A 17,173-nucleotide genomic window follows, 5' to 3' on the forward strand; every position below is an offset into this window, starting at 1 on the left:
AGTCTCCATGGCAGGTTTTCTTCTTAAGTCTGAAAATAATGAAAGTTTTTTTAAGTTTCCACCTTGAAATCTTTTCTGTTTTCAGTTCCAGCCAAAATTGACCTTTTTCAGCCACATAACGTTTAAAGCAAAGCATTCAATAGCAGCATACTGAGATAGCCAGCCAGCCACAAAGAAGCTTTTTTTTACATTACATGAAAACCAGGCATATATTTCATCATACTATACCTCAGTTTACAACATTACCCATCAGGACATTGCCATTAAGCCACTAAAACTTGATCAAATCTTAGAATTTTCTAAAACAGAATTGGCAGCAGTAGAAAGATCATACATTTACATTCATGGGGGAAAAAGGGGAATACACTGTCAATACACTCTTACTCTGTCTGTGCAGGTCAGTGATTATTAATACAGTTTAAAATCATAAAATAAGATGTAAAGTTTTCTTAGAATCAGAACTGACCTGCCAACCTCCCTCGACCAGATGTATCGACTTTATCCTCGACTCTGACTTCACTGGATGTCTGTTTTTGTTTTTTTGTCATATGCCCACACTGCCTCAATAGACCTTCCACCACTGGTGTAATGGCAGGTTGAACCTTCTTGCTTACTACTGAGTGTAATTCTCTTGCCTTTGCTGTGGTGTTATCTTAATGGTTATATTTGTTTATCTGGAAAAATCCTTCACTAATTTGTAATTTGCAAAAAAAAAAAGCTTTGATTAGAGTCAATTCGGGTGTTCTACAAAGTACAGCACACTTTTCTTAAATGCAATTTTCTTAATAAAAAAATTTATTTATATAGCACCTTCCAATACAAAGTATAATTTATTGTGCTTTACACATGGCAGTAAGTGGAAACCAAGAAAAACAATAATTAAATAATTATACTAAGGGCCAGATAGTATTAATACATGAAGTATTGTTGGTCTTTTTGTTCTGCCCTTACCACATTCTGTTCTCTACCTTATTATGCTTTTTTGGAGTCGGATGAAGTTAAGCTTAGAGAAATACTTGAAAGAAGCACTCTTTTATAAACACTGTTATTGTTCTGTATTTGATTGTAGTGTATTACACTGCCTACCAATGACTTAGTATAGAGATTATACAGAATAGGGTCTTAAGTATGCTGTCTCACTGTTGGGATTATTGTTCAGTGACAGTTTAAGTGTGCTATTAACAATGATGACTTCTCATTCTCTTGTAATACAGGCAGTATTTGTTAATTCCAAAGAATATGGCTGACTTCCTCACAGAGCTGTGCCATAGCAACCCGCTGGATCCCTTACCTGTGTGGCAGAATGGCACCATTGGACCATGCTTCAATCAGCTTGTGTTAAATGCTTTACCTCACACTCTTCTCGCAGTCTCAAGTGCTTGCTATTTAGGCACCTCAAGGTAAGTAAATGGAAATTGGCCAGGACATGATAGATGAGAGCTAGTCAATCAAAACAAATCCACTTTTATAATGATTCAATTTTACACACCCTCCGAATTCTATTTGCGGTAAACTGATCTAGGTTATAGTTTACTGAACAAGCAATTTTGCACTCTGGCATCTCTGCTAGCTTTCAGCCACGACTAGTATTCTATTTTGTATGATATCTGGATCATCTGTTCTTGACTGTGTGAATTTGCACCTGGAATGCTGGCTTCCATTTGAAGTCAAAGGGCTTTTCATTGTTTTGCAAGAATAAACTGGTGTTCTGTTTAGAAAGAGTCCATGTTTTGCTCTGTGTTACTACTTAGAACGTTACTTAACTGGTTTCAGAAGTTGGATGGACTGGTCATTATAAACAAATGTACCGCTGTTTTCATGTCATTTTAAACCTTTCATAATTTTACCTCTACTTCATGCTGTAGTGAAACAGGTTTTGGTACGGACAACGCTACCTCATATCTCCAGCATTTTTGATCAAAAATGCTGGAGATATGAGGTAGCGTTGTCCATACCAAAACCTGTTTCACTACAGCATGAAGTAGAGGTAAAATTATGAAAGGTTTAAAATGACAAACTTTCAAGCACAACTGTATGTGAAGTCTGCAGTTTCTCAGCTGTTTATCTAGGTTTTCCATGTATATTTAATTTTTCCTCCACATTTCAAATGTTAGTTAGTTTGATTGGTAACTATAAATGAACATAGGTTGGATGTGTGTGAGTGTGGCCTATGATGGACTACTGCATTGCCCAGGTATGAGATATTGTAAGCACTATCACTTTACTACCATCTTAATACATAATTCGCCAGTCTCCTCACTCACTCACTCACTCACTCACTCACTCACTCACTCACTCACTCACTCACATCCGTCCGAAGCCGAATGCGCAGTCGCCTTCTGCGTATGTCGCCTTCTGCTCATGTCCGAAGCCGAATGCGCAGTCGCCTTCCGCGCAGCTCCCCGAATAACCTTACGAGACCGACATCGCGGCAGGCGGCGGATTTAGTGCCGCGAAAATTCAAAGAGAAAGGCGACTTCAACCGACATCCAACCCCAACATCGCGGAAGGCGGCGGATTTACGGCCGCAAAATTTCAAAGAGAAAGGCGACTTCGATTAAAGCTCTAGAGGCCTGAAAGGCGATTTCGACTACAGCTCAAGGCCTAATTACGCATTCATTCAATATACCTATATCAGGTTTGTGGTGCTTATACTTATTATATATTATACTATTCCACCCATGCCCGTTTCATCTTACGTTGTCGAAACAGGCTTTTTGTCTAGTTAATTATAATTATAATTATTGGGTTTGGGAAATGAGTGATTGTAGCTTTTTTACATTATACCATTTTTTATACATACAAATATGATTTTTTTTGATTGGTGATTAGGTTCTTCTCTCCATAATGCAAAATCTGGAAGTTATGGATGGAATTCATGAGAACTAAATAATGTACACTATTATATACAATGTATATTTTAATTGTTTATTATAATATAGTATTATACATATAATATAATCTTTATATATAATACATTACTGTGGCTGTCCATTTGTCTGTCCAGGATTTTAAATCACCTGTAGCTCATAAACCGTTTGACCTATTAATCTGAAATTTGGTACACATATACTACGTGATGTCTGCTATCCGTTTTTGGGGTGATGATTGACCTCCAAAGTTATTCCTCTTTTTATTTTATTTTATTGTAGAAACAACTCTCAGCAGCAGCCTAGCAGGGTGGCAGTGTGACACATGCGTACGGGCGCCGTTCTCATCCCTACCACCTTCGCCATCACTTCCCCTACATCTTCATATCTTAAATCATTCTTGAGTCAGATTGAACACTTAAGTGCCAGCTTAAGTGAAAAAATTAAAGAAAATGTACCAAGTAATTACACCAGAAACACTGACTTAATCAGTTTTAACGCAAACAGATGCAGACAACAGAAGAGAAGAAGCGAGCCGCTAGGGTGGAGAAAAGAAGAGCTGCTCAGGAAGTAGCAAGTGCATCAACCTCTGAGCAAACAAATGCTAAACATACAGAGAAAGAGGATGAAAACTAGGAATGCTCAAGTCTATTGTATTCACTGCACGTTATCATGCAGTGCACCGTTACTGGTGTATATTATAATTTATAAACTATTTTATACATTACTGAGAAAAAGCGCTATATAAATGTAATGAATTATTATTATTATTATTATTATTACATTGTATACCAATAAGTACTTGGTGGTCCACATCAGTGACAGGTTGGACTGGTCTCATAACAAAGAGAAGCTAGATAAGAAAGGGCAGAGCAGACTCTTCTTCCTTAGGAGACTGCAGTCCTTTAATGTGAGTAATGACATCCTTCACATCTCCTACAACTTTGTGACGGCCAGTGATTTTCTACGCAGTTGTGGCCTGGGAGGAAACATCACTTTAAGAGAGGCCAACCGAAAGAACAAGAATAGAGTGGGAGATCAACAGGCAGATTGGTGTGGCGTCTGCAGTAATGCGGGCTCTGCATTGGTCTGTCGTGGTGAAAAAGGAGCTGAGCCGAAAGACAAAGCTTTCAATTTACTAGTCGATCTACGTTCCTACCCTCACCTATGGTTATGAGCTATAGGTAGTGACCGAAAGAACGAGATCGCGAATACAAGCGGCTGAAATGAGTTTCCTCCGCAGGGTGTCTGGGATTTCCCTTAAAGATTGGGTGAGAAGCTCGGCCATCCGGGAGGAGCTCAGAGTAGAGCCTCTGCTCCTCTGCATCGAGAGGAGTCAGATGAGGTGGCTCCTGGACGCCTCCCTCTAACTGGGAGGAGGCCCCGGGGAAGACCCAGGACTCACTGGAGGGACTATGTCTCTCGGCTGGCCTGGGAACGCCTCAGAATTCCCCCGGAAGAGCTAGTAGAAGTGGCCAGGGAGAGGGAAATCTGGGCATCTCTGCTCAAGCTGCTGCCCCCATGACCCGATCTCAGATAAGCGGAAGAGGATAGATGGATGGATGGAAGGATGGATATTTAAGTGAGAAATGTCATGTGCTTCATCCATTAATTGTAGATCAGCTTGTATTTATATGATCTTTGTCATGCTGCATGACCCAAATTCTGTGAAACTTTATTTTGTAGAAGGTCACTTTAATAATTTTCAGTTGAATTTTGTAATACAGTCCCAAATTTGTTATTTCTTCCATGACCTCAAGATGGTTACTACAACTGATAAGATGTTCCAAACCATTATATTCCAGCCACACTTTTGTTTCATTGTTAAGATATTGTAATTTGTGTCCTGCGGTGGGTTGGCACCCTGCCCAGGATTGGTTCCTGCCTTGTGCCCTGTGTTGGCTGGGATTGGCTCCAGCAGACCCCCGTGACCCTGTGTTCGGATTCAGCGGGTTGGAAAATGGATGGATGGATATTGTAATTTGCTGGAAAGCAATATTCCATTTTGCCAAATACAGTATAATGTTTCTCATTTATACCAAAACGTTAAACTTTTGCTTACTTTGCCCACATATCTTTCTAGAGCACATATTTAGTGTATGTCATGCATAATATGGCCAGCTGTATTCTTTTTGAAGAACATTTAGGTTGAGTGGTGACTATAAAATTGCCCCTTGTTTTTGAGTGTGGATTTGAGCATGAGTGTTCCCTACGGTGGGATAACGTGCTATCTGGGGTTACCTCCTGCCTTGTCCCCAGTGTTGCTAGAATAGGCTGTGCTCCTCTCTGTATCTGTGGAGTTGATTAAATGGGTTTCAGAATGGATGGAGGGTTTCCCCCTTTGTATCCTTCCACGCACACTGCTTTATTTTTTCATTATCACTGTGGTCTGTAGATCCTTAGTCATTACTTTGGGTTCTGTGGGACCAGCTAGAGTACTGTAACCCTTGCTTCTTTGTATGGGTTTTATTGGATGGCCACTCCTGAGGAATAGGAATGGTGTAAAATGTCCTGTATTTGTAAACTATCTGCTTAAGTGTCAACTGATGCCATCCAAAGTGTTGAAAAATGTTTTGTAATTTATTTAATTTTCATGAGCATCAACAACTTGTTTGATGATTATCCTCAGAAATCGCAAATAGGGTGTGAATCTTCACCCTTGTAACAGATGGGATATTCTGATGGTGGTTGTTAAAGTTTTGGAATTTGTTTTTAAAGAAACAAGACTCAACGGATACCTTGTTCTAATTTAATTGATCATAAAATTAAGACACAAATCATCTAAATGAAAGAGCAGATTTTCACAGAGGTTCACCTAACAATGGGGATAATGTTCATTATCATTTCTGTGTGTTGTTTATTTCAGCAGATTGTTACTTTTAAGAACTGTGCTAAGATCACATCCATTTTAAACATCACATTAATGGAGAAATACGGATAATTCTGAAAGGTCCATAACTTGTTGTTCTGCATTATATTAAAATAGAATTTGCTTTATCAAACAGTTTGAAATAAATTCTATGAAGTGATCTGTACAAACTGCGGTGGGCTGGCGCCCTGCCCGGGATTTGTTCCTGCCTTGTGCCCTGTGTTGGCTGGGATTGGCTCCAGAAGACCCCCATGACCCTGTGTTAGGATATAGCGGGTTGGATAATGGATGGATGGGTGGATCTGTACAAATAAGGACTGACAATTTATTTTTGGACTAGTATAGCCTGAAGTGTTGCCACCATGTTTCACTCTGGCTACCATTCTGGGGTATAGTGAATTTGTGTGGAGTTTGCTTTCTTACCATGTTCACCAGGATTTGCTTCTAAGGTTCAATGTAAATATGTACGTGGCTGCTTGCGTGTGATTGGCTGTCCTTTATGAGGGATGCATATGAATTTTCCTTAATGAAAATTGTTAAAGCTGTTAACAATCGCAGCCGTTCATCTATAGCTTAATTTTTAGAAGTACTGTAGTTTAAAACTGCAATGGCAGATTTTCTTTATTTAACCTATGTTCATTTTTTCTTTAAAGGAGAGACGGTTTTCGAGTCACCCCATCTTGTGGATGGAGCTGTAGAGTATGCGTGTCTTTCCTTCTGGCACTCCTCTTCATTACTGATATTGGTGTAGTCACCTTCCTTCACAACCCTACGCTCTATTTGGACATTCTGGTCAATGGTATCGGTACACTTGCGTGGTTAATTCACAGCATAGCCTTGCTGTCTCTTCGGAAATCTGCTTATGGAACGACAAAAGGCCCAGCAACATTACTGGTTCTGGCTCTTCTGCCTGTCATCACTTTGGTCATCACTTTAATATCTTTTTGCTTAGACAGCAACTATATAGACATTGGTCATCCACTTCTTTTGCTTCGCCTGGTACTTGTCTCAGTACAGCTGCTTTTACTTCTGATCTATTTAGTTGCATTTCTGGTACCATCTGCCAGACAACACCACTCCCATTCGGTTAATGATTCAGATTATGCCCCGTTATTACTGGATGCTTGTTTAAGAGGACCAGATGGGCAAATTGTTGCAGAGGATGGCAGTAGCTGGATTTCAAAGCTTTTCTACTTGTGGCTGAATCCTCTGATGAAACAAGGTGAGCTCCAGGAACTGAACAGACCTTCTAATGTTTACCTGCTCCCAAGGAGACTTCGTGTCAAAGCTGTCAGAAGTCACTTTGACAATTGTTGGGAGAAATGCAGACAGGAAAAAGCAGCTCTGGAGGAATCCCTTGTGAACAACAGGATAGATGTCCTAGGCCGTGGACTTCAAAATGGCCCAAGGGAGAGGGCTCGAGAGTACACTGATGAATATCAAGATGAAAAACAGGGTCACAAAGTGATTGATGAACCAGAAATCAAACTGCTATCAGTTCTGCACAAAGCATTTGGCTTGAAGTACTATATGCTGGGGGTGATCAAATTGCTTGGAAGCATGCTTGGATTTGCAGGCCCACTGTTGTTAAATGACTTGGTCAATTTCATGGAGTCAGGAACTGCTCCTGTTAGTCATGGAGTGTGGTGTGCCATTGGTCTCTTTGCCAGTTCATTCTGTGGTGCCTTACTTCGAAACTATTTTGTATTTGAGGTGTCCAAGGTGGCTCTTTGTGCCCGATCTGCTGTGATTTCTGCCATATATCGCAAGGCATTGCGTGTCAGTAGTACTACTCTGGCACGTTTCACTTTGGGCGAAGTTGTTAACTTTATGAGTACGGACACAGACCGCTTAGTGAACTTTTTCCAAAGTTTTCATGAGGTCTGGAGTCTGCCGTTCCAGTTTGGAATCACACTTTATCTGCTGTACCTCCAGGTGGGCGTTGCCTTCCTTGGTGGGCTTGCCTTGGCACTACTATTAGTCCCACTTAACAAGGTGATTGCCAACAAAATCATGGAGAACAACAAACACATGTTAAGGCACAAGGACACACGTGCGAAGGTAGGATCATCTTTTCATATTCATTGATGACTCTGTTTCATCCTGGGTTAAAGTTATTTTTTTTTAAGATGTACATCATTCTCATTTTGTTAAAAGGTAGGAAGTCTGTATATGAATGTTGTTTTGAATCCAAACAAAACTTAATTGCATTAGGTGGATCCCTGGAGGAAGTTCTAATCCATGGGACTGGACTTTTAGCTATTCCTCTGTGCTTACTGTGCAAAATGCTGAAGACTTTTGAAGTTCTGTTTTATTTATTAATTTATTATTCCTGTTACAATTACCTGCTACTGTTAGTTGATTAAGCCACACTGTTTCCAAATCAGCTACTTCTGACCACATTGTGAATTCTTACCTCCTATTACTTTCATCATAAATTAAAACAACTTTAGGTCTAAAAGAACTTCTTTTTCTAAGCTAATCCATGCAATAAGCCTGCCCAAAAACCTAGGTCCGTCATTCATAAAGAAAATTTACATCAATAGGTAATTTAATTTTTTTGTCTCAGTTGCAGCACTTTCTAGCTCTAAATGGCTGTCTTGATATATTTCAGTCTGGATCCACATGATTTCATAGCATTGAATCTGCCCTCCTGAGAGTGACAAGTGATCTTCTGCTAGCAGTTGATTCTGGAAGCTGTGCTATGTTAATTCTGCTGGATCTGAATGCCATCTTCAGAACAGTCAATCGTGATTTTCTTATTAATAGACTTAAACATTGGCCTGGCATTTGGAACACTGCTCTTGAGTGGTTTGGAGACTACCGTAGAGACAGGACATTTGGTGTCAACTTTGGTAGCTCATCATATTCTATAGACCCCGTTATCTGTGGGGTACCCCATGGGCAATTCTTGAACTAGTTCTTTTTTCTTTGAATATGCTGCCACTTTCCACTATATTAACATTTTTTATCCACACTCAAAATCGGATTGAGGTGAATAACCCAGTAAAGGCAGTTCTTACAAATCCGCATTTTCATGGGCAAGTTTTCCCTTGTCAAAACACTTCAACATCATTAACCTCATCATTGGCCACCATGAATCTGAAAGTAAGCATGATGCCTGTGATAATATCTTGTGTCTTATAAATATGTTTAGTCAAATTGACACATTATTTTTAGGTTTCTGTTACCAGATTTCACACAAGCACACTCTTTCCTGCTTGGATGTGCAATTAAGCCCTGCAAAAGACCTAGTAAGTGTTCTTCTTGCCTTGCACCCAGTGCTGCTTTTATAATAATAACACAGCTATTTGTACTTTAGTAAGATAAAGTATTATGTTGGGTTACTCATTACTTTAAAATGTGATTGGACTATGTAACGTGTGTTACTTTAACATGTGACCCTACTGCTCTTGAGATGGTGTTGCTGAGTTTAGCACTGTACGTTTAACTCATCAGCATACATTTAGTGATTTTCTGAAATATTGAGACAGATTATTTCAACCATGAGATGGAAATAATGCAATTGCCTGAACATTTATGTCTAAAAATTTATGTTGTGGGCACTTCCTCCCATGGTTACTAAAAGTGTGTGCGAAACAAACATATACACAGGCATACAGGGTGCAACATACATAAATAGACTGCAGAATCTTTAACTGTAACCTGGTTAAGGGTTTACATAGCCACACCCCTGCCTCCAGCAAAAGAAGCCCAAACCATCACATTTACTCCTCCATGTTTGGCAGTTGGTGTCACACACTGAGGAACCATTCTTGCAGTACTCCACAGTGGACATTTCAAGGCCCTATTTTGTTCTTCACGGAATGGCCTTCTTGCTGACACTCACCCTGTCAAACCTGCAGCACAAAGTCTCCTCTTCACAGTACAAACTGACACTTGCTTTTTTGACCTGCACTGTTAAGCTGTGCGTGAAGCTATTGTGCTGTGAGGTGCCTATGATCACACAAGCTGGTGACCCTCAGAAACTTGTCTTTTGATTGGGTTGTGACTTTGGGTCTGCCAGATCTCGTCCTATCAGAGTTTCTTCCAGTTTCCAATTGCTTTTGGATTGAGTAGGACACCACTGGACTCACTGACACTTTCATTTTTTTTTGCAGTGTCTCTAAATGAAAGGCTAACACGTCAAAGGGTAATAATTCTCTGTCTCATTTCATTTGTTAATTGGCAATTTCTTGCCATTATCACTAGAATATTGCCCAATAGGACTATAGAGGGTGTAGTAACACAGTCTGCCTAACTCTGCTTTAAGACACACTAAGGGTTTTAAGTAATCAACAGAAGTTGGGACACCAGTGCAAACTGTTTGCTTCAACTTGCAAGTCATACATTTACTTTGATTGCTGCAGAATATGTAGTTTGTAACCTATTAGTTGTTCCCTGAAGAAGGCCCATTTGTAATATTCTGACATTTCCTTTTTTCAGTTTTTGCTAACCTAAACTTTAAATGAAACCTCTGGCAGTTTATTGCCTTCCTTTTCACCATTTTAGCTTGTTCATTGCATTTCAGATGATTATATTCAAAGAAAAACTGAGCTTTTCTAAAACTTTTCACTGGTAGTGTATAAATATAATATGAAAGAAAATCACATAAGTAGGCAATTGCAATGAAATGGTGTGTGACAGGAAATTTTAAAGGCGATTTTTGTGATCAACAGGCCAAAATTCATAAGATAGACCCAACAGCAAGCAATATTTTCTTTGTCCAGTGTTATCAATTATATTTGCTGCATAGCACAGATTTAGCATGGGTTTTTGATTTGTTAGTTCATTTGAATAAAAGCATTAACTAAATAAATACATTGTATTGCCCCATATTCTTGTTGTGGTTCACATATTGTACTCCTGGAAAAGGTTCAGAATTATTTATGAGCAAAAAACGTAACCCTGTTATGACTTGACTTAGCACTTACATCTCCAGAGTTAGGCTGGTATGCTTCTCTCTAGGTGGCACACATTATATAATATTCATTAGATTTGTTTTCTTCTGGGTGGCACAATGTAACTGTGTTTATCACTGCCACATTACATTTTCAGTTTTCGATTTGAATCCTGAATCGTATTCTGGCTATGTGAAGTTTGTTTTTTATTCTGTATCTGTCTTATGTATACAGTAATTGATTGGTACATACTCATTTTTTGAAAAAATCATGACAGGCTTAGACCTTAGCAGTGCTTATGATAAGTAAAGTATGCATGTCCTCCAGAAATATCCAGTCTTCTTTTCTATTCTTATATCTCTATGTCTTTAATCCTAATGTTCATTGCAGCTGGTAACAGAGGTCTTATTTGGCATACGTGTGGTGAAATTTTATACCTGGGAAAAGCTGTTTTCTGAGAAAATCTCTGCCTGCAGACAACTGGAATTGGCCCATTTGAAAACCATCAAATACCTGGATGCTGTTTGTGTGTACACCTGGGCTGCCCTTCCAGTAGTCGTTTCAATCCTCACTTTCATTACCTACGTCCTACTGGGCCATGAACTGACAGCTGCCAAGGTAAGCCAGTAATGACTTTGAGTTCCTTGTTGTTCATTTTACCTGAGAGAAAGAGTCTGGATAATGTGCAAAGTAGGTTTCTTTACAGAGTTTTCTGAGGTACTAAACAACTGAGGTCAGGCATGTCATTGCCATCTACTTTCTGTACAGAACATTGTTAAATTAGTTGTGTCAGGGAATGAGAAATTTTAGCAAGGTTGACGGAGCGACTGTAGATTTTAACACATTGATTGATGGTAGTTGTTTGGCACAGTTAAAGATGCTAAGATTTGCATTGGGTGTGACGAGGATGGATAGGATTAGAAATGAGGACATTAGAGGGTCAGCTCAAGTTGGACGGTTGGGAGACAGTCAGAGAGGCGAGATTGTGTTGGTTTGGACATGTGCAGAGGAGAGATGCTGGGTATATTGGGAGAAGGATACTAAGTATAGAGCTGCTAGGGAAGGGGAACAGAGTAAGACCTAAGAGAAGGTTTATGGATGTGATGAGAGAGGACATGCAGGTGATGAGTGTAACAGAGCAAGATGATGAGGACAGGAGGATATGAAAGAAGATGATCTGCTGTGGCAACCCCTAACGGGAGCAGCCGAAAGAAGAAGAAGATTGATGGTAGTTGTTTTTTCTAAGGTGGTGCCAGCTGAATCCTCAGATTGTTTGGTGAGTGGCTCACTAGAGCTTATTGGGAGAGCAAAACACAGTACTAACTACTCATAACACGTGTTGTAGGTAGATTCGAATACAAATTCAAGCCAAGAACAGAAACTTTAGCTATGAAATTAACTGAAATGAGTAAAACACTTCATTGCCTGCAAGATATTACAGATGCCAGGTGCAGGTAGAGAGTGAAAAATGACAGGCATAGTTCAGTAAATAACAAACATTAGGCAGAGACAGAATCACAAAACACTCAAGTAAAAGAGAAGCAAACTTTTACATAAGGCACAATGCTAGAGTGCTCATTGAAGGATGGGGTTTTTTATCATCTCACCACTTCTATCATATGGCTTCCATATGATAAATGTTTCCAAGCAACATCATTACATGTGAATGATCAGCAGGGTACTCTCTGAGAGCAACACATTTGTTAAAGGCACAGGAACTTGGGTTCAATCCCTCATGATCTGATAGTCATGATCTGTTCAGAGCAGCTTACTGTTTCTTTCCCAAGTCTTCATGGGTTTTCTATGGGTACTTCATTTTCTTTCTGTATCCTAAAACCTTGCATACCAGGTTGACTATAACCTAAGCATTGCAACTGTAACAGTTAAGTATGAATTTTTCAATTAGTTCCTGTCTTTCTGCCATTGCTGCTGCCTAGACACTGTAATAAAAAAAAGAGTGAATGTGTACACAATGACAGGATTTATAGATCAAGTTACATTTACAGACAACATGGTGACACTATTATTAGGGACACTGTTGCTGCCTCATAGCTTCAGAATTATAGATTTGAATACTGTCATGGACAGTGTGTGGAGGTAAAACATTCTTCCTGTTTCTCTATACTTCTTACTCTGAGTATTATAGCATTCCTTAAAAATTACAAATCTGTGTAGGTTAAAGAATATAAGTTTGGTATTTTTTAAGTAAATTTTATTTCCTCACAATCATGGTATATATTAAAATTCTGTTCTGAAGTGAAGTATTTTTTATTAATTTTAAAAAATTAATATTTTATCTGTTCTTGTAGCTAACAATGGGGGTGAAGGGTACAAGGGTCCATAGATGAATGAACACATGTAAAAACTTACCAAGTATTTCCACTTTGAAGCAGTAAAATTTTTCAATTTAAGAAAATACGTCTTTCACATTTATGAGGCATCCTTATGATAAGAACTGGAAACTAGAAATAAGTATTTTATCATAGATTCGTGGAACTGTTTTTCTGGAGGTAAGAATAAATTTCCTTTCTGCTTATCAGTGCACAGCCTTCATCATGGATGGAGTTATGACAACCCGGGAGCCACCAGAGCCCTGAAAAATGCCACTGAAGAAAATGAACGGTGGAATAAAGTGCACAGACTACTTTTAACATGGCTGAATTCCACAACTGTGTTTTAGTTTGTGCCTTTTCCGTTCTTTAAACAACATATGCTCTTATGTAGTATGTATAAAATCTCAAGACATGGATCATTACTCAATTACATTTTTGGCATGAAATCATTTTCGCTAAGTTTTAAGGCTTTTTCATTCACCTATGGACCTGTGAATCCATTAGCACCATTGCAAACTGCCTGAACAGACAAGGAATCTTTTAAATTTATAATAAACAGTTCACTTTAGAACACATTTTTATTTGGAAAATTAATGTATACCATGATTGTGAAGAAATAACTTTGACTTGAAAAATACCAAACTTATCTTTTATGTTAACTTGTGGGTTCAAACTGCCTTGGCAGGGGTGTGTGTGTGTGTATGGCTAAGCCTTTCAGAGTCTGAGATAGGCTTTGGACCTGTACTAACCTGAATTTGATAAACAGGTACAGAACATACCCACATATTATTATATCACTTATTGTTTGTGCTTTTTTCTTAATAGAACAGTCTCCCTTAAGAAACATTACTTGCAAGGTGAGAGGTTAGCCTTAGTTTGGTGTTACTTTTCATAAAGCCTTTAATTTCAAGTTTACTGCAAGTATTTTATTTTCAGTGTTAAAAGTATGGCATCTAAAAATTTTAAGTGAGCTCTGAATTGTTGGATGGGCATTTCAAGTACAACATACATTAACCATTTTTAAGACAGAAGTAACCTATTTCATTTTTCAGGTTTTTACTGCGTTGGCGCTAGTCGGCATGTTGATATTGCCCCTGAATAACTTCCCATGGGTTTTGAATGGAACCTTAGAGGCTAAAGTATCCCTTGACCGAATCCAACGTTTCCTCCAACTTTCAGATCAAAACTTAAATGCTTACTACAGCCTCAGTACGTACTCGTCTTCTTTTTGAGACAGTTTGTATTTATGTGCTTGTTACTATGCTTTACCTTTTTTTGGCAAAATGTTCCAACAGCAATTCCCGATGACCCTCATGCAGTGATTGAGTTAAAACAGTCAACATTTACATGGTTTGTACCAAGAAGGAGAGACCTACAGGAGACCATTGCAGAGGATGAAAACCACCAGGGCAGTCTTCAGCTGTGCAATTTGAACCTTACTGTAAAAAAGGTTTGTTTGACCCAGTACTCTCAATATGGTTTTAAAGAAAACCTTTTCCAAAGAGCATTACTGGCTTGATGGCTTCATTATAGAATCATAATAAGTATTTTACATCTGTCTGTTATTAGCCAGTAAACTGGGAAGAAAGCACAGAAGTAGCACAGTGGGAGATTTTTCTTTCTTTTGAATTGTGTCTTTATTGTGTATCCTTATTGTATGTGTTTTCATTTTTTGCCTGCTAGGGAACATTTGTTGCTATCATTGGCAAGGTAGGCTGTGGAAAGAGCTCGTTGCTCTCTGCTATCACTGGAGAACTAAACAGGTATGCTTATCTCTTTAATATTGTTTTTTTGTATCAGTAAGGTGCTGCTGGAGTATGTGAATTTCCCCTTGGGATTAATAAAGTATCTATCTATCTATCTATCTATCTATCTATCTATCTATCTATCTATCTATCTATCTATCTATCTATCTATCTATCTATCTATCTATCTATCTATCTATCTATCTATCTATCTATCTATCTATCTATCTATCTATCTATCTCAGAAGCAGGTATGGGAGGAATACATTCCATCAACTAACTCATAATATTTTAACTTTCAAACTGAATTACACTACCAGTCAAAAGATTTAGAACACCTCACTTTTTATGGAAATGCATGAAGTTAAATGACTTAATGTTTCATGAAATCAAGGCATAGAACAAATAAATGGCAAATAAAAAAAAAGTCATGGAATTATTAAGTGTAGAAAATGTACACAATTCCTTGACTTATTTTTTTTTCAAAACCTTTTCAAAACCTGGCAGGATCTAATCAGTAACATTTTGGAATTACCATTTAAACTGAGGAAACAGGTTCTCTCCCCTATGTTGCTCCATCCATCCATCCATCCATTATCCAACCTGCTATATCCTAACTGCAGGGTCACGGGGGTCTGCTGGAGCCAATCCCAGCCAACACAGGGCGCAAGGCAGGAAACAAACCCTGGGCAGGGTGCCAGCCCACCGCAGAGCACATACACACACACACACACTAGGGGCAATTTAGAATTGCCAATGCACCTAACCTGCATGTCTTTGGATTGAGGGAGGAAACCGGAGCACTTGGAGTGGCGGCCCACGTCAACAGCCATGGACACTGTGAGAAGGACTTTAAAGTCACAGTGCTTATGGGCAACTTCAAAACACAGCAAGAGAGAAAAGAATGGGAAGTTAAACTCATGCTAAAATTTAATACTTTACAACATGGATTGAATAAAGACAAGAGTTTTATGGCCAGATATGAGGATTGTTACATTCCAGAGCCCCCCATGATAGGTGAAAATCCGCGAAGTAGCGACCTATATTTATTTTATTACTTATACATATTTTAAGGCTTTATAAACCCTTCCCACACTCTTATAAACCTTTCTCACTCTCTTGTTAACCTTTCCCACGCTCTTATAAACACTTCCTGTGCTCTTAAACACTTTCTACATTCTTAAACACCGCAGACCAACACTGCACACTGCACGCAGCGATCAGACGTCAATGTGTCTGCACTCGCTTTGTGAAGGGGGGCAGCTGAACTCACGCTGAGCAGAAATGGACTTTGTGCTGCTTCTGCCAAAATGCCTGCTTGTCGCTCTGCGCGAGGAGTGTGTGTGTGTGTGTGTGTGGGTGTGTGAGAGCTGAACGCACCTTCGCTCAAACCCCCCCTCCCCGGAAGCGCAGTACGCTCCTGCCACTTCGCATTGTCAAGGGGGTGGGGAGCTGAATGAACGCTAAGGAGAAGTGGACTTTGTGCTGGCTTTGTGCTGGTTGTCGCTCTGCGTGTCAATAATTTAAAAGCCTGTATATCACCAATTTTCCTGTCTCACTGTCTTGTCTTGCGTGAAGTTAAAATGTTTTATAATAGTGAGATGTTACTAATATCCTTAGCCCGACATCCACATATCATATGTGTTAACAAAGTGTGTTTTATAAGTTTACATGTGTTTAAAGCATGTGGGATGGGTATTTTAAGGCTTAAACTAAAAAAATGTTTATTTATATGGTCTTTCTATATCGCGGATTTTCTCCTGTTGCTGATGGGTCTGGAACATAACTTCCGCGATAGGCGGGCAGTCATTTGTATTTAAAAACCCGCGAAGTCGTGAATCCGCGAAAAGTGAACCGCGAAGTAGCGAGGGATTACTGTACAGACCCACATTGTTTTGAAAAAACTCATTACAAACTTCAAAAGACTTTGTTGGACAGTTATCTTATCCAGAGATCTTGACAATACATTGTTCTTTTCTCTCTTGTTAAATTAACCCTAGCCTGAATGAATCTATTAATTTTTTACATTCAAAATTCCTCATTTAAATATTTACCAATGTTGTTTCTTGTCCTAGAGTGTGTATATAAACATAGGAAACTCCAGTTTCTGTATTACATCTTGCCTGAAGAAGGGGCCTGAGTTGCCTCGAAATTTTGCATATTGTAATCTTTTTAGTTAGCCAATAAAAGGTGTCATTTTGCTTGGCTTGTCTCCTCCATGTTTGAAAGTTGGTGTCACACACTGAGGAACCATCCTTTCACCAACTCAATGACGTATAAGCACCCTGTGTGATGAACTGAAGATTTCAAATTTGGATTCATCGGTCCATAAAACTTTGTTCCAGCCTGCAGTAGTCCACAGCTGGTATTTCACGGACCTATTTTGTCCCTTAAGGAATGGCTTTCTTACGCCACCCACCCTGTCAAATCTGTAGTGCAAAATCTACTCTTCACA

General features: G+C 39.0%; 1 protein-coding gene across 1 annotated transcript in view; it reads left to right on the plus strand.

Moving 5' to 3' along the window:
• The window catches only part of abcc10 (ATP-binding cassette, sub-family C (CFTR/MRP), member 10), a 55,860-nt gene that overhangs the window by 4,216 nt on the left and 34,471 nt on the right, over window positions 1-17,173 (plus strand). Inside the window, exons 2-7 of the mRNA XM_028820162.2 lie at window positions 1,215-1,400; window positions 6,393-7,800; window positions 11,031-11,258; window positions 14,026-14,182; window positions 14,269-14,423; window positions 14,657-14,736. Of these exons, the coding sequence (XP_028675995.1) occupies window positions 1,240-1,400; window positions 6,393-7,800; window positions 11,031-11,258; window positions 14,026-14,182; window positions 14,269-14,423; window positions 14,657-14,736 (2,189 nt within the window). The 5' untranslated portion in view covers window positions 1,215-1,239. The remainder of the gene's footprint in view (window positions 1-1,214; window positions 1,401-6,392; window positions 7,801-11,030; window positions 11,259-14,025; window positions 14,183-14,268; window positions 14,424-14,656; window positions 14,737-17,173) is intronic.

Source organism: Erpetoichthys calabaricus, chromosome 15 (genome assembly GCF_900747795.2).
Source record: "Erpetoichthys calabaricus chromosome 15, fErpCal1.3, whole genome shotgun sequence".
NCBI classification, from domain to species: Eukaryota; Metazoa; Chordata; class Cladistia; order Polypteriformes; family Polypteridae; genus Erpetoichthys; species Erpetoichthys calabaricus.